This window comes from Capra hircus, chromosome 19, assembly GCF_001704415.2.
Source record: "Capra hircus breed San Clemente chromosome 19, ASM170441v1, whole genome shotgun sequence".
NCBI lineage: Eukaryota > Metazoa > Chordata > Mammalia > Artiodactyla > Bovidae > Capra > Capra hircus.
The window spans coordinates 44676610-44696219 of record NC_030826.1 but is presented as its reverse complement, the minus strand read 5'-3'; the positions used below and the strand labels follow the sequence as shown (position 1 = coordinate 44696219).

The window sequence follows — 19610 nt, the reverse complement described above, 5'->3', positions numbered from 1 at the left end:
GGTATTCTTTTAGCCGAGGGAGAGACCTGGGACTCTTCCTTCCGGGGGACCTGGTTTTCCATTTGGTATGTCATTTCCATAGATACTGGGCATACCATAGAGAGTGTGAATCAAAGTCCACAGTCGGGCCCAAGATGGAGTCCTGCTTTCAAGATAGAGCCTGTTCTGTTTCCTCCTTCACCAGGGGCACACTTTTTTTCCCCCCAAGGTGGAGAGGCCTTGAGTTTGTTGAAATGCCAAAGGGACAAATGCAGTCAGGTGGATGGGACTGGAGATTTGAGATGAGGCAACTCCTGAGCAGATGAGAGTCACTTGGGTTCCCAGGGCTCAGGTTGGGTAGGTCGGCTTGGACAGACGGACCCTGAGCCCCCAGGGGAGGGAGAAGGAAAGGTGAGCACAGGTGCAGACTGGCTGGAGGGGGCGGCAAAAGATGACCACCCTGTCACATTGTCCCACCTCCTGAGGTTGGCTCAGGAGGGTCCTTGACAGACCATTTCTTTTTCACTAGTTAATTGTTTTGGCTGCACTGGGTCTTCATTGCTGTGTGCAGGCTTGCTCTAGCTGTGGTGTTTAGGGTCCACTCTCTAATCCCCGTGCTCGGCTTCTCTTTGCGTGGCTTCTCTTGCAGGCTACAGTAGTTGTAGCACATGGGCTTAGTTGCCCCATGGCACATGGAATCTTCCCAGTCCAGGGGTCGAGCCCATGTCCTCTGCACTGGCAGGTGGATTCTTAACCACTGGACCACCAGGGAAGTCCGACAGACCACTTCTGATTCCTCCTGGCCCAGCAGCAGGAGACCTCCTGGGTGTCTGCCAGCCTTACTCAGACCCCAGAGGGTGGTGAGTGGTGAAGGGGCTCCACCCCAGGCCTCACCCTGGAGGAGCAGGCCAACCAGACAGCTTCTCGAGGTCACCAAGAGGCTAGGGGCAGAGTCCAAAACCAAGGGCACTCAATCAAAACCCAAAGTCAAGAAAAGCAGAAATATAACGCTGCTGTCTTCCCCAAGACTGCAAGTGGGATGGGAACTAGGGCATCAGCTTGGCTCCTTCACACCAACCAACCCTATGAGAGAGGAGAGAATGGCAACTGTTGAATAAAGAGACTGAGGCCCAGAGAGCCCACGGGTCTCCCAGAAAGAAACTGAGGCGGAGTCTACACAAGACACCAGGTTTCTGGACTCCAGCTCTATTCTTATTTCCTTTTAATTGAAAGGAGCTTCTGCCCCAATTCCAGGAGAAGAACCTCACCCCAGGTCATTTACCATTGGAATCTCATCACACTAGATGCCTCCGGGGGGCGGGGCCAGGCATGGCTACCTGTAGTCTAAGGTTTGAGAACCCCTGCTGGCTGACCCCCAGCCTCCCCACAGCACGTTGGTGACAGCGTGGCTCTGGGTTAGGGGTGGGTACGGAGTGAGACCTGGACTCTGTCCTGGAGAAGGCGTGCTCAGAGGAGGGGCAGACGCCAGACCTGGGGCGGTTCTGTACTCGGCTAAGTCCCTGGGGGCAAAGATCACCATTCATTTCCACCCCACCTCCAACCCCCCCACCCCCCCCACCCCCGCCCCACCCCAGCTGGATGGCAGAAAGCAGGCTCTCAGGCCCAGAGTCAGCCAAGGAGGACCTGCCCACCCTCCTCCATCCAGCCTCTCTAGCCAGTCCTTGGGCCAAGTCACTGGTCTGCAGGCATTTCCCTTGCCTCTGGCTCCAGAGAGCGGAAGGGATTTTCTGGTTGCACCTGCTCCTGACCCGACACTTCAGTGAGGGTTTGGGGAAGATGGGTGAGGTGCTGCTGGCTTCTTCTGTTCCTCCCCCAGCATGTGCCTCGGGTGTGGTGACCGAGGAGGACCCCGCGGGGAGCCGCCGCCGCCCCCCCCCCCCGTTGTCACCACCTCCTCTCACTGGGGGAGGGGCAGCCTCCTCGGTAACCCAGACTGGCCGGATCTGTGTGGGGCTGGCTCCATCCCTGAAGAGTGGGGCCAGAGCCCAGGGCGGGAGCTCAGGGGTGGGAGCCAGGCCTCTTACGAGGAGGGACCGCGGGCGGGGTGCTGGCTGCCTTTCCTGTGGTCCCAGTCCCCTCCCGCCACTGTCACGCCTGGCCTCTGCCTCGGGGAGACCCTGTCGCTCCTGGTTCCTGCCACAAGCAGACGCTGCTCCCCCGTTGCACCTGCAGGGCAGTGCCGAGGGCCTGGGTTCCCACGCCAGTCCTCTTCTCTGCCTTCCCCACCCAGCTCCTCCCTAGTGGCTCAGCTGCCCTGGAATTTACAGTGGCTCTTCCCATCTGTCTTCCGGCTTGGCTGCACCTCTCTAGGTGGCTGTGTGTGTGTGTGTGTGTGTGTGTGTGTCTCCTGGCCCTCCAGGTGGAGACAAAGTGATGTGTCATATGTGTAACAAGGGTGAGGACTCCAGGTCTCTCGGGGGGATTAGTGTGTCTCTGGGCCACTGGCTTCTAGATTGGGGCACAGGGGATGGTAGAGAGGCGGTACTGGAACTCTGAGGGCAGAGTAGGGCACAGGCCCCAGACTTGCTCTGGATGGGGCTTCCCAAGTGTCCCACACCCCAAATCCATGCCAGGCCTGGCTCTGCTTGGGTGTCCCCATGCTGAACCCACAGTGGATGCAGAGGAGAGCCCCCAGGATGTGGGCCAGGGAGGAAGGAGAGTCAGGGCTTGGAGCTAGAGGATGACTGATACGTGAGATGAGGGCCCTGGGATCCTGGTGGAAGGGTAAAGGTCAGAGCTTCCTGTTTAGCCACTGCCAGAGCGCAGTGGTGGGCGCATGGGGCTGAGGAGGAAGCACCTCTGAGGGGGTTAATGAAGACAAGATGGACCCAAGGGCTTGGAGGACAGAACACAGTTTCTCACCCAGGACAGGCTGTGTCTGTCCTCTGTGAGCACCCACCTGCTGAGGAGTGAAGAGACAAGAGGCTAGAAGGAAGCTCTCAGGGTAGGATGGGAGACTAGTCCATGCCCCCTCTCTCTGGTCCATGGAGAGCGGGGAAGGGGCCTGGCCATACTTGTGCATGTGTGTGGGCACGCCGGCAGGGGTGCACACAGGCGTCTGGTGACCAAGGTTGCAGGAGGCAGACCCAGGCGGTCAGGCGGGTAGATGGCGGTGTGGTCAGAACCCCTCCAGTCTTCCACGTGGCTGGAGGGATCCGGACCCAGCTCCCTCTGAGACCATATCTGCCCAAACCCCTTCCTTTTTGAGATACTCCCCCCCTGCCTCTTCACATACAAGCTTCCTCTTTTCCATCACATCCTCCCTGGGCTTTAGGGGAGTCGATGGCCACTCATTGTCCAGTCTCCGGCAGCTCAGGCTCCGGCTGCCCCCCCTGGCATCCCCCATCTGTGCAGCCCACCCTTCCCTCACCCATGGGCCTAATGCCATCCTCCGTGAAGCCTGCCCCATGGCTATGTCTGGGCCTGGGATTCAGAACTCACTGGTAATCAGAGCACTGAGTGGGGTGGTCCGCGGTTTCCCTGGACATAAAAATACCCCCGACCGGAGGCACCCCCACCCTGTCTCAGGCAGCCTCCGTCTCAGGCAGCACTTCCGCAGCCCTGACAGGAAATGGGCTGGAGGCTCAGCCTCCCGCCATCTCAAGGCAACTTCTTGTTTCCCTGTTGCCCCGTGCCAGTCCTGGGGTTGTGCCCCTTAACTCCACCCCCAAAGCCTTCCCAGGGCTGCATCCCAGCAGCTCAGAGGGGACAGGATGGTGGACATCACCGCCAAACTGACCAAGAGGCAGAGTCGGGACCTGCGGGGACAGGTAAGGGACCCTGGCACTGGGAGTGAGCTCAGCCTTTGATGGGGATGGCAGAGGAGCCTGTGGGGTCCAGGGGCTGCCAGTCAGGCCTCCATCCTCTGGCTCCGTTAGGAGTTCAGGGAGCAGAGTCAGGAGCTGGGAGCCTCACAAAGGTTGGGACTCCTCCCTTCTTTCTAAACTCTTTCCTTCTCCGAGGCCCCACCTGTCTCTCCGGGGGTGGCATAGGGATGCTGAGAGGCAGTGATCCGCTTGGGGATGGTGGACGGGGTTGTGGGGGGAGGCAGTGTGGAGAAAGGGGCAAGCCTGTCACCTGCTTGTGGGCAAAGGGAGGAGACTGGTGATGAGAGCGGCTGGAGGGCTGGGGGAACTGGGTAGCTGGATGTGGTGACAGCTGGGCCCTTCTTGGCTCTGTTCTCGGTTCTGAGGTGGGAGACCACTTCTTCTTTCCCATTCAGTGTCCCCAGTGTCTCTCACCTGCCTGGGGTATGGGCCCCCAGAGCCCCTGGTGCCCCAGACAGGCCCTGTGGATGGGCTGTGTCTGCATCTGGCCTGGGCCTCCAGGAGCTGGGGGCGGGGAGGCAGCCCCACTCCAATCTGTCCGAGCTCCCCCTGGAAGGCCTGAGGGCCTGGAGAGCTTGGTTCCGCCTGGCTTCCAAGAGCCAGTCTGCACCTGGCGGAGGCTGTGCCAGGAGAGGAAGCCACCTCTGTTTTATTAGTAGTACTGTGGGGGCTGTACAGAGAGTTCTCGAGTTTGAAGGGGCCTCAGGGCTACTTCAGTCCAGCTCTTTCTGCAGGGCTGCAGCAACCCTAGCAGGGGTTGGATTCCACTCACCTACCTCACAAGAAGGCCCCTCACAACCTGCCCAGGCAGCCTGTGTCTCTGGGGCAGCGCCAATCCTTAGATTGCGCTTCCCTCTAAGGGGCATTGCCCAGCCCCTGTTTGGCCTCTGATTGCAGTCTGGAGCCCCACGGTGTAATTCTGTGTCTTCTCTTCCTGCTGACAGCCCTGTCACATGGGCGGGGGGGCAGGGCTAACTTTCTACCTCCCAAATCTCCTATGTACCAGCTGGGGATGTTCCTTGTACAAGATTCCCATCAGCCCAACCAGCCTGGGACTCCCCGTGGACTCAGCCAAGGCCAGCAGCCTGGCCAAGTGGAAATCCCCATGTCCAAGAGCCTGTCTCCTTCATTGGTTCCCTTCCAGCTCCTGTCCCAGGGAAGAGCAAGGTCATTGCCTCAGTGGGTCCAGCTGGGGTGGGTAGGAGGTATCTCTGATTATCTACCTGCCTCCATCCTGTCCTCCCAAGGATTTTCCTGGTTTCCTGCCTGAATGCTCATTTTCAGGAAGTTCTTGCTCAGAGCTAACCCCAGTCTCTCCTATAGTGTCAGGTGTGTTTGGGTTTCTTTTCTTTTTTTTTTTAATATTTATTTAGCTGTGTCAGGTCTTAGTTGCAGCATGCAGGATCTTTCATCGCAGCTCACAGACTCTAGTTTCGGCACATAAGTTCTAGGTATGCTTGGTTTAGTTTGTTGCCAAGTTTGGCGTGGAATTGACTTGCATTCCCTGGTGGCTTAGACTGTAAAGAATCTGCCTGTAATGCAGGAGACCTAGGTTCAATCCTTGGGTCGGGAAGATCCCCTGGAGAAGGGAACGGCAACCCACTCCAGTATGCTTGCCTGAGGAATCACATAGACAGAGGAGCCAGGTGGGCTACAGTCCAGGGGATCACAAAGAGCAACTAACACTATCACTTTCACTCAAGCAGTGAGTGTTTCTGGTGGATTGGCTGTGTGCCTCGGGGCATTGGACCATCCGCTGGGTGCTCAACTGTGGTCAGTTACATCATCTTGGGTGTGGATGTCAAGAATCTCCTGCCTTTGAGGGGGCAGAGAAGGTGGACAGATGGGTGGACAATGAACGGACCACCAAGGCAGAACGCCATTGGGCCCAACAGAAGGACTAAGCAGAGTGCCAGCTGGTTAGACTTCTCACCGGAGGGAACACACTTCCCCCAGGTGAGACTTGTGAGCTGAGCACAGCAGAGGATCAGGACTTGGACAGACAGGGAATGGAGATGGGGTGGGGGGCAGTTCCAGAGTGTGGGAACTTCTGGAGCAAAGGCACAGGTCAGGGGTGGGCGGGGAACACTGATTAAGAAGATGCCTTTTGTGTCTGGGGGAGGGTCAGCAGGCTGGTGTGGTTGGAATACAGGATGCCACAGGAGATCTGTTGTGGACAGAGAAAAAAGAAGTGGTGTGGAAGGTCCCATTTCAGCCAGACAGGAGTTTGTGGGGCGAGGGAGCAGAGTGGACTGGGAGGAATGCTCAAGTCTTCTTGCCACCTCCAGGCCTGGGACCCGTCACACTATCTAAACTGGTAACACCCCCTTCTATTTTTGCTTTCTTGTCAGCAGCAGTCATCACCGAGGTGCAGTGCATTTCCTTATCACTCTGCTGGGTTCCCTCCCCACCCCACACACCATTTACACGCGTGTGCACTAGTGTAGCAGCCCCACCACGGCAAATTTGTGTCTGATTGTCCTTGGCTGCATTCCCAGTGCCCAGACATGCGCCCGGCACACAGCAGGCAGATCTTTGCTGGCCAGATGGATGCTTTTGCAGGCCCAGTGAGAGGTTGCGTTGACCAGGACGCACTTCCCCTCTTGAGTAGTTTATAGCTGAATGAAGGTGTTACAGAAATGGAGGAACTTCTATGATTTGTTTTTTTAAAGAGACTTATTGTCCAAAAAAAAAAAAATTGTTGCTGCAAAAAAGAAAAAACTGAAACAAAACCAAACCCAATTCCTATAATTACACAACTCAGAGATAACCTCTGCTAACAATTTGGAGAGTTACTTTAAAAATGCAAAATGGAAATTGTGCCAAGTTTACTATAAAAAAAATTTTTTTTTAATTTGGCTGCATCGGGTCTTAGTTGCAGCAGTGACACAGAATCTCCATTATGGCATGTGGGTGCACAGGTTTCTCTCTAGTTGGGGCTCATGGGCTTTAAAGCTCATGAGCACAGTAGTTGTGGCACATGGGCTTAGTTGCCCCTTGGCATGGGGGTTCCTAGTTCCCTGAACAGGGTTCAAATCTTTGTTCCCTGCGTGAGAAGGTGGATTCTTAATCACTAGACCATCAGGGAAGTCCCCGAGTTTACCATTTTGAAATCTGCTTTTCCCTTGTAACATTATGCATTCTTAGAACACAGTATTAATCTCATGCTATTCTGCTGTCTGGAGTTTGATAGTGTCATTATTTTTCTCTCTAATGGGTACTAGGCTGGGAGAAGGCAATGGCACCCCACTCCAGTATTCTTTCCTGGAAAATCCTATGGACGGAGGAGCCCCGTAGGCTGCAATCCATGGGGTCGCTAAGAGTCAGATACAACTGAGCGACTTCACTTTCACTTTTTCACTTTCATGCATTGGAGAAAGAAATGGAAACCCACTCCAGTGTTCTTGCCTGGAGAATCCCAGGGACAGGGGAGCCTGGTGGGCTGCCGTCTATGGGGTCGCACAGAGTCGGACACGACTGAAGTGACTTAGCAGCAGGCTGGGTGTGGTGGTCACACAGGAGAAATCTCAGGTAAGGTCTTAAACCTGACACCTGAGCTGAGTCCTAAAGGAGGAATAGGAGTCAGCCAGGTGAGAAAGCGGGTAAGGAGAGGTTCAGAGTGTGAATGAGCTGAGGTCTGTAGCAGACACAGCAGAGAGGGTGGGGGCCTCTAGCAACTGGGTGCTACTGGAGCTTAAAGTTCAAGGTAAGGGCCAGGAGTGGCAGGAAATATAGGCGGGGAGACAGTCTGGTGATGGAGGGCCTCTGGTGCCCTGGTAAGGGCTTAGACTTTGCCCAGCAGGCAGGGAGCCCTGCGGCCGTCAAGCATGACCAGGTTTATATTCTGTGTTAACTGGACCCTCCAGAGGGTAAGGGTTGCGGGGGCGGGGCGGGTGGGGGGGTTGCCTAGCCAGAGTGGGTGGATCTGGCTCTTGACCCCGCTTCTCTCTCCCACTTCACTTTGCTTTGGTGGGGTGGGGAGAGAGGCATACCCTTTTTTTTTTTTTTTTTTCCCCCTTCCTTCTTCTCTTTCTCTCGTCTGGAATGGATTCTGAGGTCTGCAATTCCTGTACTGGGGAAGTGTCAGCTCCAAATCCAAAACCAGAGGCAGTGTGGGTTCCAGTTCCGGAGCTTTTTTGGAGAAGGAGGAGGGAAGGCTGGATGTTCTTGGTGGGGGTTGTAGAAGGCAGCAGGGCCCCGCCCTCAAGTGTCCTGAGGCCATTTCTCTGTTCCTACGCAGTCTTTGACTCACACCTGTGAGTGCGCAGCTGGGAGAATTTACCTGTTAGTATTTTACTATTGTTAATAATTAATGTAGCTGCCCCACGCTTCTGGGGCGCTTCATATTTTACAAAGCACTTTCCAGAACAAGTCCTCATTCTCTCTTCACTACGATTTCCGATTTCCGGAGCGAGGGCAAGGCATACATTTTGCAGTTTGGGGAACCGAGGCCGAGAGGTGCTGAGACTTGCTGAAAGTCGCCCGAGTGGCGAGTGTGCGAGTGGGGACAGTGTGACCGCTGAGCAGGCCCGAACACGTCTCCTTCCTCCTCGAGCAGGTGGACGAGCCCCCGGAGCCCGTGTACGCGAACGTAGAGAGGCAGCTTCCGGCCACATCGCCCCGCGCTTCCGCGGCCCCTCGCGGTGTGGGAGAGTCGGTGTGGGAGACACACACGGACGCGGGCACCGGGCGCCCCTACTACTACAACCCGGACACGGGCGTGACCACCTGGGAGTCGCCCTTCGAGGCTGCTGAGGGCGCCGCCAGCCCGGCCACGTCCCCGGCCTCGGTGGGCAGCCACGAGAGCCTCGAGACCGAGTGGGGCCAGTACTGGGATGAGGAGAGCCGCAGGGTGTTCTTCTACAACCCGCTGACGGGAGAGACGGCTTGGGAGGACGAGTTCGAGGACCAGCCGGAGGACGAGCAGGAGATGCAGCAGAGCCTGAGCCCCAGCAACCAGAGGGTGAGGGGCGGGGCCTCGCTCGAAGGGGGAGGGACCTTGTCCGGATGGGCGGGGCTGACTTTCAGGGCCTCTGACCCCGCCTCCGGCTCTGCACAGCCCTGGGGACTGAGAGGGAGGGGCCTTGGACGTGGGTGGGTGGGGCTATCACTGAGGGCCTTTGACCCCGCCCCTCTCAGCTGGGGAGAAACTATGGTGGGGGGCGTGGCCTGGGCCGAAAGGGCGGGACGCCAGAAATTCTCCTGGCTCTGAGAATTTCTGGCTCTTCTGCTCCTTGCAGCCCCCCACCCCTGAGACGGACTACCCTGATTTGCTGACCAGTTACCCAGAGGAAGACTATTCCCCCGTGGGCTCCTTCAGTGAGCCCGGCCCCGCCTCTCCCTTTGCCACGCCCCCAGGCTGGTCTTGCCATGTGAGCCCAGATGGGCAGACGGTGTACACCAACAACATCACCGAAGAACAGGTAGGGGCGGCGGACAGATGGGCGCAGACGGTCGCGGGGTCGCTTCCCTTACCACTCAATAGTGAAGTTCCCTCACGGGCTCCATGCCAGTCCAAGACTGTATCTCCCACAGCCGCCCCTTTAAACTCCTTGGGGCGGTGTTGGGCTCTGGAGAGAAACTTTTGTTCCCCTATCCTGTGAACTAAGGGGCCTGACCATACCTCTCCCCACAGTGGGTAAGGCTGGAGAACCAACATGGGAAGCCTTACTTCTACAATCCAGATGACGCCTCCGTTCAGTGGGCCCTGCCCGAGGTAACCAACTGGGCAAAGGAGAGTGCCTGGGAGAGAGGTGGGGGCTCAATATGACAGTTTCTTTCTCCCCAGGTCCCAGTCCCTCTCCCTGCCCCTCGAAACAGCCACAAATCCAACCAGAACAGTGAGACCCCAGCCCAGGCCACCCCCCCAGAGGAGAAGGTAAGGGAGGGGGCATGTAGGACCTGGCAGGACCCCACAGAAAAATTGGGGTGTTTCTGGAGGTTCTGCGATTAGGTCTGGAGGCACATCTCCACCATAGGCCCAAGCACTACCCTGGGCTAAAGGAACCTGGGTTCTGGGTTGTCCCAACTCAGAGCTGGACAAGGCTGGGGGCTGGAAGGATGTCTCTCCTGCTGCTGCGGCTTCTGTGGGAGCAGGCACCCTCCACCACCGGCCAGGTGCCAGCAGAGAGGGTTCAGTGGAGACTCAGGCCCAACCTGTGGGGAGCTGCTGGCTGAGAGGGAGAGTGGCTTCTCCCCTTCACTACCTCCTCCGTTGCCCTCTTTCTCTAAGGTCAAGACCCTGGACAAGGCAGGCGTGCTCCATCGCACCAAGATAGTGGACAAAGGAAAGCGGCTCCGGTGAGAGCTCAGCTCCCTCCAGACCCCAGGGTGGGCCTTAATGATGATGTTCACTGAGCACCTCCTATATGCCAAGCTCTTATTAACCCTTTATGAGGTCCTGCGAGGACCCTGAGGCACAGAGAGATGACTTGCCCAAAGCCCTTTGACTGCCAGGTGTTAGCCCTGGGAGTCCACCTCTCATGACTGGGTGCCCCAAGTTCTTAAACTCTGTGCCCTGATCCTGAGGGTGGAAGGGGGCGCCTCAACCCAGGACCAACCCAAGCCCTGCCACCACTGTCCCTACCCAGGAAGAAGCATTGGAGTGCCTCCTGGACAGTGCTGGAGGGTGGAATCCTGACTTTCTTCAAAGACTCGAAAAACTCAGCTGCTGGTGGCTTGGTAAGCCCCAGACCTCCAGAGCAGGGGCCACCCCATCTGCTCCTGACTCCCGAGGGGCTTTGCTTAATCAGGTTTGCTGAAGGCTAGGTCTGAGACCGTGGAATGTGAGGGTCCAGGGAGCTGGGCCTTGGCAGGGGCGATGAGAGCAGATCACCCCAGGACAAGCACATCCAGTCACGTCGGGTGTGGGAACCAGTCCCTGAGGATGGACAGCTCCAGCCTGGTGGGCAAGGAGACTGGAAACCAGATGCACCTGCTCGCAGAGATGGGACTGCACTCCTTTTTCCTTTCCTTTCCTTTCCTGAGTGGGCAGATAGCAAACAACCAGCCAGCCCCCGGGCTCCATGGTTCTAGGAACTCTTGGGTCTCTTGCCTCCAGGGCCATGACCCTCATTGTGCCTAGAGCCAAGGGAGCCTGGTGGATTGGAGCCAGGATGCTGTGACAGGCCAGAGCTGAGCTGCGGGTGTCCTGAAACCCAACCCTTTTCCCTTTCTCCGCAGAGGCAGCCTTCCAAGCTCTCCATCCCTGAGTTCACGGTGGACCTGAAGGGGGCCTCTCTCACCTGGGCCCCCAAAGACAAATCCAGCAAGAAGAATGTGCTGGAGGTGAGTGGTGGGGGTAAGGAGAAGGAGGAGCAGCCTACTGATGGCTTGGGGCCCTGACTAAGCAAGCCCTGAGCAGGGGGACCCTGGCAGAGCTAAGGCTGGAATTCTCGGGGCTCAAAACCAAAGCTGTCCCCACCTTGGGGATCTGTCCACACTGTTTCCTGGCATCAGGCTTCTGCAGCTGCCTCTCCAGGAGCAGAGCTCCCTGGAGCCCTTTGTCCCCAGGTAGAGGTCCCTGGGGAATAACACTCATGTATGGAAGGGCAGTCCTCATCCCACTGCTTTGGCCTGAGACAGACAGGAGATGCTGGGTTCCCCCTACTCAGACTGATAGGCTGGGACACCTCCTCTGGCTGGTTAGAACCCAGCTTCCAAATGGAAGTGAATAGACCAGGGCAGGGCAGTGGACACATTTCTCAGGCTCCCCCACAGGAAGAGAGGCCAGATGGGGCCCAGGCCACACCCTTCACTGTCCATGTGTTGTCTTGTTTTTTAAACTACTCTTGTCCTCACCTGGGCTTCTCCAGGCGGCACGGTGGTAAAGAATCTGCCTGCCAACGCAGGAGACGTAAGAAATGCGGAGTCGATCCCTGGATTGGGAAGATCCCCTAGAACAGGGAGTGGCAAACCCACTCCAGCCAGCATTTTTGCCTGGAAAATTCCAGGGACAGAGGAGCCTGGTGGGCTACAGTCCATGGGGTCGCAAAGAGTCAAACATGACTGAGAAATTAAACAGGCAAGCACCCTCACCTCAATCTCCAAGTGTTTTGAGGCAGCTCACAATGAAAATGCATATAGGTGAGGTGGTAAAAGCTACTGAAAAGCCAGGAGCAGGAAAAACAAGTTAGAGGAAGAGGGCAGTGTGGAGTGGGATTAGGAAACAAGGGATATACAAATACTAAGGTTATTGTTGCTGAAAAAAAGTCAGCTCCTGGTTTCCCGGCAGCCAAAGTGAAGCATGACTCTCATTGGGTCAGGGGAGTGAGGGGGAAACCATTCTAGATTTTGAGGGAAATCAAAGCTTTTTCCTAACCCTTGGCTCTAGAAGAAATTTTTAGTGTGCAGCTCTATTCTAGTTTAGTAAGGGACTCTTGGGGTTGCTTCAGGTAACATTTGCTGAAAGCCAAAAAATGCATGACCTTCCATTTCAGCTCAGAAAAAGCAGTTCTGCAAGGAGCTTGAGTGTGTCGTTTAATGATGATTCACCCAGTTTCACTCAGTTTCAGAAGCAGAGTATCCACAGAGCAGGGGCTTCCCTGATGGCTCAGTGGCAAAGAATCTGCCTGCCAATGAAGGAAGCACGGGTTCTATCCCTGAGTCAGGAAGATCCCCTGGAGGAGGGCATGGCTACCCACTCCAGTATTCTTGCCTGGAGAATTCCATGGACAGAGAACCTGGCAGACTATAGTCCATGGGGTGTGACATGACTTAGGAACTAAACAACAACAATCCACAGAGCAGAGCTGGAAACCAGTTGTATCTCCTGAGCTCTGATCAGTAGGTCTGAAGCCTTCCCCAGACTCCACCGAGTAGAGCTCTGTGATCGACTAGCTATGTCTGTTGTGAACATCAGGTTGAGGTGGGACATCATATTTTAACTGGGGGAAAGTCTTCAAACAGTGCTTTCTGAATGTCACCTCTCTGACTGGGTTTTTGATGAAAGTTTCAGAGTAGACGCTTCTGAGTTGTCTTTTCTGGCAAAGACCAGAAGGCAGATGGTGTTCTTGGAGGCGCCTCAAACTGACAGGAAGGCTGACAGTCTGGAATGGAAATCCTGGAGTCCCCCGCTTCCCACTGGCTGGCAGTCATCTTTCCTCCACTCAGGGGTGGAAAGAAAGTGAAAGTGAAAGTCATTCAGTTGTGTCTGACTCTTTGTGACTCCATGGGTATACAGTCCATGGAATTCTCTAGGCCAGAATACTGGAGTGGGTAGCCTTTCCCTTCTCCAGGGGATCTTCCCAACCCAGGGATCGAACCCAAGTCTCCCTTATTGCAGGTGGATTCTTTACCAGCTGAGCCACATGGGAAGCCCAAGAATACTGGAGTGGGTAGCCTAACCCTTCTCCAGGGGATCTTCCCAATCCAGGAACTGAACCGGGGCCTCCTGCATTGCAGACAGATTCTTTACCAACTGAGCTATCAGGGAAGCCTGCCACCTGTAGGCAACTTCGGATTTTTCTCAAGCATGCATGCGTGCTAAGTCACTTCAGTTGTGTCCAGCTCTTTTTGACTCTATGGGCTGTAGCCTATCAGGCTTCTCTGTCCATGGGATTCTTCAGGCAAGAATACTGGGCTGGGTTCCTGTGCCTTCCTCCACGGGATCTTCCCCACCCAGATAGAGAACTCTTTCATCTCACCTGCATTAAACAGGCAGGTTCTTTACCACTAGTGCCTCCTGGGAAGCCCTTTTTCAGGAGACCGCCCTAAATACTGTATCATCGAGGATGGCCGGTCTTCCTAGTTGTCCTAGTGGCCCCTGACAATAGCTGGCTTGACAATAGCTGCCTGTGCATTCAACAGAATCGATGTCTTGTACATATATTGATACATAACTAGACAGATTTGCCTTCCATATGAAACTCGAATGTGAACTGATTACCGCTTTTGAGACAGCTGCTGAAAAGAATGGCAATTGTTTTAGAAGCATTGTTAGGCCATTCGTTCTCTGGAATAACAGATAGGGCCCCTGTCCGTTTAGATTAGAATGAGGTTGTGCTCTCACTGAGGGTCTCTGGTCTTTGCAGAGAGGAGGATGGAGTAGAACACGCAGGTTTGTTTTGTTTTGCCTTTGAAAGCATTTTAAATTTCATTCAAGTCCAAGTTAAATAATTAAGACAGCCAAAGCACTGCGCTGCGTCTGGAAGCTATAACCTGTCTGAGACAGCTTTATCTGTTCATTTATTTATTCAGCTGTGTCGAGTCGTAGTTACAGCACACAGGTTCTTCGTTGTGTCGTATGGATCTTTCATTGCGGAGCATGGACTCTCTACTTGGGGTGCATGGGCTTAGTTGCTCTGCTGCATGGGGGACCTTCGTACCCAGACCAGGGATCCAACCAGCGTCTGCTGCATTGCAAGGCAGATTCTTAACTGGACCACCAGGGAAGACCCTCAGACAGTTTTTGCTGACTCTTATTCTCTCACAGGACCCAAAGGCAGGGCTGGTATGAGCTGCAGCAACCAACCATTCCCATCCACCTTGAAGGCTTGGTTCTCAGAGCCAGAGGCCGAGGAGAGATCCATCCAAGTTAGCCTTGTTCTTTGTAGACTTCGTTACAGAAACAGCAGTCAACTGATAAAGAACCCAGGTGGTTAATATCTGCTTGCGACTCAATAGTATAGAGTAGTGGCTTCAGGGCCTCCCACACAGAATTCCTTTCATTGATTTTTTGCTGGCTGTTGCTCTGGGTAGGCCTCCCATGGGGAGGCAGGATGGGGTAAGGGAAGGCACACCAGATGGCTAAGCCATGGAGTTCTGCTGCACTCAGATCCTCGCTCCATCAGTCACTAGCTGTGTGTCCACAAGGAAGTTGCTTAAACTCACTGAGCCTCAGTTTGCCCATCTGTAACACAGAGATGCTGTTACCTACTTCTTTAAGGAGGTGGAATACCTTGGCTTGGGGAGAGGACCTGGCTCTATTAGTCTTTGGGTTCCTGGAGACAGGAATAGATCACCTCTACCCCTGTATCCCCCTTGGGGCTTAGCCTTGGGGCAGACCCAAGAAACCAGAGATGACTGAGTGACTTGTGTCCCACCAGCTTCGGAGCCGAGATGGCTCAGAATACCTGATCCAGCACGACTCGGAGGCCATCATCAGCACCTGGCACAGTGCCATCATCCAGGGCATCCAGGAGATGGTAGGCAGAGCTGGGGGCTGCCAGGGCTGGTGGGGAGGGGGTGGCCAGCCATTATGCAGGGCAGCTGTATCCACTGTGGGTGGGGCCCTCCACTTGGGTACTGGGAGCTCCATGACACTGGTGGGTAAGTAGTCCTCTCTGCAGACACAGATGGGCTGCTGAAGAAACAGCCTTTCTTAAGTAAGTGAATCCAGCCCCTGGGGTTGGCCCTACGGGATGCCTGTCCAGGTATCCTAGAGTAGTGACCCATTCCACACTGAGACAGGAGAAAAGTAAATACTCTGGTAAACAACCTCAGGCTGGAGAGAAAGGCTGAAACCAGAAGACATCATTTAAAAGGACTGAATTGATGGGTCTACTGTTTTTTTAAGTTCAGTATATCAATTGCATAAGTAGAGATGGGGCAGGCCCACTCTGACAGCTCTTCACCTGGAAACAGCCTGGGGCTTTTTGATCCTTATTCCCTATTAAGGAAATAGGCAACACTGGATGCCCTGCTTGGCTATATTAATAATGGTAGGAATCCAGATCCAGAAAGGTGATGCTGGTGAAGTGGTTGGCAGTGCTCTGGTCCCAGCTCACACTGCGAAATTTAACTGGGAGCCACGTATTGCGAAATGCTGACCTAGTGGAGTGTGTACAGAAGAGCTAAGGAAAATGATGGTGAAGGGGACCAGGAACCAGGAAGTGGTAGGGGTAGTCAGGATGAGAAAACGTGAGGGAGAACAGGATGCCTGACTCCAACACCTGGAGGGCTCCATGCAGCTAACGGAGGGGTGTGTGTGGGGGGGGGGTGTAGGGGGCGGTGGTGGGGGGTGGTGGTGCATGGGTTCCCTGATGGAAGAAAAGCTGAGTTGACCTGCATAAGGGAACAGAGAATTCTCTGCCTGGGAGTCTTCAGTCCAGGCCTGCTGGGAGGGCATTTCAGTCCCTCACCCCATCCCAGAAGGATCCCCCCAGCCCGCCCCCCGCCAGTTGGCCCCAAGCTCTGCCTCTCTGAGACTGCGTGATTCTAGTCCGCAGACCTGCCTCCTGAGGAGGAAAGTGAGAACAGCGGCGTGAACTTTGGGTCCAGTGAGCGCCTAGGAAGCTGGCGGGAGGACGAGCCACGGCCTGGTGCAGGTGTGCTTGGGTGGGGGTGAGGCGGGTGGAGGCGGATGGCAGACACCCTTAAGGGGAGCGGTGACCACCGGGCTGGGGCCGCCGGGCCGACCAACTGTGGTGCCAACGACTGACCCAGCCCTCGCGTTCCCATTGGCGTTGGGCAGCACCGCCCACCCCCGGGCCCGGAGGTCTGGAGGGAGACATCAGCAAGGTCCGGCAGAAGCTCCTCAAGTTCCTGCTGAGGCGGCCCACGCTACAGTCGCTGCGGGAGAAGGGCTACATCAAAGGTACCCGAGGGACCCGGAGAGCGGGGCGCCAGTGGCCCAGGGGCCAGGCGGCGCTGACGAGCCTCTCCCCCAGACCAGGTGTTCGGCTGTCCGCTGGCCGAGCTGTGTGAGCGCGAGAAGAGCTCAGTGCCGCGCTTCGTGCAGCAGAGCATCCGCGCCGTCGAGGCCCGGGGTATGTAACCGCACCGGCCGGGCATTCCCGAGCCTGAAGGCCTCCTTCCAGAACCCCAGACGGAGACCTCCAGGGAGGGGGTGGGGCGCAGGGTCGAGGGGGAAAGAACGAGAGCTTCCGAGCAGGAATCAGAGCAAGGGCTTTAGCGCCAGGCCACTGAACCCGGGGTCAGCGCCTCCCTCCGCTCCAGGGCTGGACATCGACGGTCTGTACCGCATCAGTGGGAACCTGGCCACCATCCAGAAGCTGCGCTATAAGGTGGACCACGGTGAGGCCCGCCCCCTGGCCCTGCCCCAGGCCTGCAGGCGCTTGAAGGAACGAGCTGACCTCTTCTTCCTTCCCCCCCTACCCCCTTGACCCCCCGCCGCAGATGAACGTCTGGATCTGGAAGACGGGCACTGGGAGGACGTTCATGTTATCACCGGCGCCCTGAAGCTCTTCTTTCGAGAGCTGCCCGAGCCCCTCTTCCCCTTCTCACACTTCCGCCAGTTCCTCGCGGCAATCAGTGAGCGCCTGGGGGAGGTGGGGCGGATAGGGTACGGTGGGGCTGGTCTGCCTCACGCACGCTCCTGCGGCGACCAGGCCTCCCCGCCAAATACCGAAGTCAGCCCCGTCTGTTTCCCCCCTCTCCTCCCTCTGACCCGACCCTTGCTCAGAGCTACAGGATCCGGCCAAGCGTTTCCGCTGTGTGCGGGACCTGGTGCGCTCGCTGCCCGTCCCTAATCGCGACACGCTGCGGGTGCTCTTCCAGCACCTGTGCCGGTGAGCGCGGGGAGCTGCGCGGGAATGGGGAGGCGGCCCGAGGGGACCCCACCCCTCTCCCCCCAGCTCTGGGCATTGATTCCAACCTTCCACCCCCGCTGCAGGGTGATCGAGCACGGAGAACGGAACCGCATGTCAGTGCAGAACGTGGCCATAGTCTTCGGGCCCACGCTGCTGCGGCCCGAGACGGAGGAAGCCAGCATGCCCATGACCATGGTGTTCCAGAATCAGGTGGTGGAGCTAATCCTGCAACAGTGCTCGGACATCTTCCCGCCGCACTGACTGCCAGCCCCCAGCCCCACCCCAGCTGCTGGGCCTGGGAGTGGGGGCGGCGACAGTGGTCCTGCATGGGCAGCTGGAGGCCGCACGGCTAGACTGTTAATCTCTGGCTGAGACCTCCGCCTCGCTCCGGACCGTAGGCGGCTGCGAGTTCTGCAACCCCTCGGTTCTGAGGGCATGGTGACCCCTGGTGGGCAGTTCTTAAACTGTAGGGGTTCCCCACCCCCACACCCCACCGCCGGAGTTGGCCTGTTCGGAGGTTAATTGGGTCTGTTCTTTACCACAGCGCCACCTACTGGGCACGTGCGAGGATGCAGGGTGGGGGGCGAGTTTTCTGGGACAGCTGCTGATGGCGGGGATGTGGCCGAGGGCGTTTCTGTCAGGCCTGCACCTGGTGGAGGCCTTCACGGCAACCCTGCGGGTCCCCGGCCCTGTGCGTGGCATCATGAAGCAGCAAGTGACAGCTTCCCTGCTGCGGAAACAGGACTGATCCAGTGGGCGGCTGAACTTGCTTTTCCCCAGGCCTCTGGGCTGAAGCTCCTGCCAGGCCCAGCCACTGGCTGGCTGTGCACCATTTTCATCCACTTTGCCAGTTGGAGTTCTGGGTCTCTGCACTCCCTTGATCCACTTTGTGCTCTGTGCAAGGGTTCTTCCTGGTCACTAAATGTGTACTCTGCACCTGCCACTTGACACACACCATTTCTACTCACAATCCCATTTGACAGATGAGGAAACTGAGGCGTACAGAGGCCAAGTGACTTGTTCTGGGTCTGGTGGGTGATTGGACTCCCCAGCTCGGCCTTCTGTCACACCAGAGCACAGCCTCCTGTGAAGGTGCCATCAGTTCTTTCAGCTCCCCAGCTCCCTGCAACAGCATGGCCTTTTGGGTAAAGCAGTGAAACGAAGCTGGTGGGTTCTGTCTGAGGAGGTCCCTGAGGGCAGAGAGGGAGTCTGCGCAGCTGTTCTTCTCTGGGGGAGGAATAATAGCACTGGCAGGAGTTATCCTAACCCCTCTCAGTGCCCTTGCTGTCATGTGTACCTGCCTGGTGCCCACCTTGCTGTGAAGACCTGGGAAAGAGACCCGCAGGGTAGGGGGAAGGCAGGCATGACCTCAGGAAAGGAAGTGTGAACCCGACCCCGGAGTCATCAGGCCCCCTTTCCCTTCTTAGACACAAACCACCTCAGTTTACGGGTCTCGGCCTCCTTCCCCCACCCACCCGTTCATGCATTCAAACAACAAAAGCTATATTTATTGACATTTGTACCACGCCAAGCATCTTACTTGGATTATCTCACTCGTTTCTCGCAGCTAATATTTATTATCTACTTTTCTGTGCCCGGCACCATGCTCTGGGGCAGGGATACCACACACTCCCTCCCTGGTGGAGCTTCTGGCCTGGTGGATGGGACTGACCCAAGCCCACCCCTGATGCCAGCAGGCCTGGGGCAAGAGTACAAATGAAGGCTTCATACCATACGTCAACATGTTGTAAAGTTATAAATCAAGCTGAACCGATAAAATGTGTTCTATTCTCCTACTTTGTTGTTTAATTTTTTAAAAAATATTCTCTTACTTTGTCATTGTTATGATTTAATTGCTTATTTTAGCCGTTGTGGATCTTCCTTGCTGTGCTCGGGCTTTCTGTAGTTGCGGAGAGTGGGGCCTACTCTCTAGTGGCGATGCACAGGCTTCTCATTGCAGTGTCTGCTCTTGCGGCCGAGCACAGTCTCTACAGCATGCCGACTCAGTAGCTGTGGGCCCCGGGCTTAGTTGCCCTATGACATCTTCCCAGACCAGGGATCGAACCCATGTCCCTGCATTGGCAGGTGGTTTCTTAACCACTGGACTGCCAGGGATGTTGTAATTCTCCCACTCTGACAAATATGCTTTTACAGTGACCTGGAAAGCCAGGTTCTAATGTTAACTTCTTTGGCTCTGCTCTCAACCCAGCCCCACCCCTAATCTTCCCACCCTTAGGCCATCCTGGCCCAAGGAGAGGGACACACGTGGGCCTTCCAACCACGAGTGCAAATT

The 19610-nt window shown here is 56.1% G+C and overlaps 1 protein-coding gene across 4 annotated transcripts in view; it reads left to right on the top strand.

Annotated features, from left to right (window-relative positions):
• The window catches only part of ARHGAP27 (Rho GTPase activating protein 27), a 35793-nt gene extending 16680 nt beyond the window's left edge, over positions 1–19113 (top strand). For 2 of the 4 annotated variants that reach the window (XM_018065270.1, XM_018065273.1), the window contains 15 exons: positions 8386–8790; positions 9068–9250; positions 9463–9543; positions 9616–9705; positions 10060–10127; positions 10418–10508; positions 11010–11114; positions 14873–14971; positions 15988–16093; positions 16240–16362; positions 16436–16534; positions 16725–16802; positions 16905–17039; positions 17191–17296; positions 17401–19113. In XM_018065270.1, coding sequence (XP_017920759.1) covers positions 8386–8790; positions 9068–9250; positions 9463–9543; positions 9616–9705; positions 10060–10127; positions 10418–10508; positions 11010–11114; positions 14873–14971; positions 15988–16093; positions 16240–16362; positions 16436–16534; positions 16725–16802; positions 16905–17039; positions 17191–17296; positions 17401–17578 — 1947 coding nt within the window. In that variant the 3' untranslated portion in view covers positions 17579–19113. Of the gene's footprint in view, positions 1–3449; positions 3771–8382; positions 8791–9067; positions 9251–9462; positions 9544–9615; positions 9706–10059; positions 10128–10417; positions 10509–11009; positions 11115–14872; positions 14972–15987; positions 16094–16239; positions 16363–16435; positions 16535–16724; positions 16803–16904; positions 17040–17190; positions 17297–17400 lie in introns of those variants that run through there. The other 2 variants (XM_018065271.1, XM_018065269.1) reach the window with 2 other exon arrangements.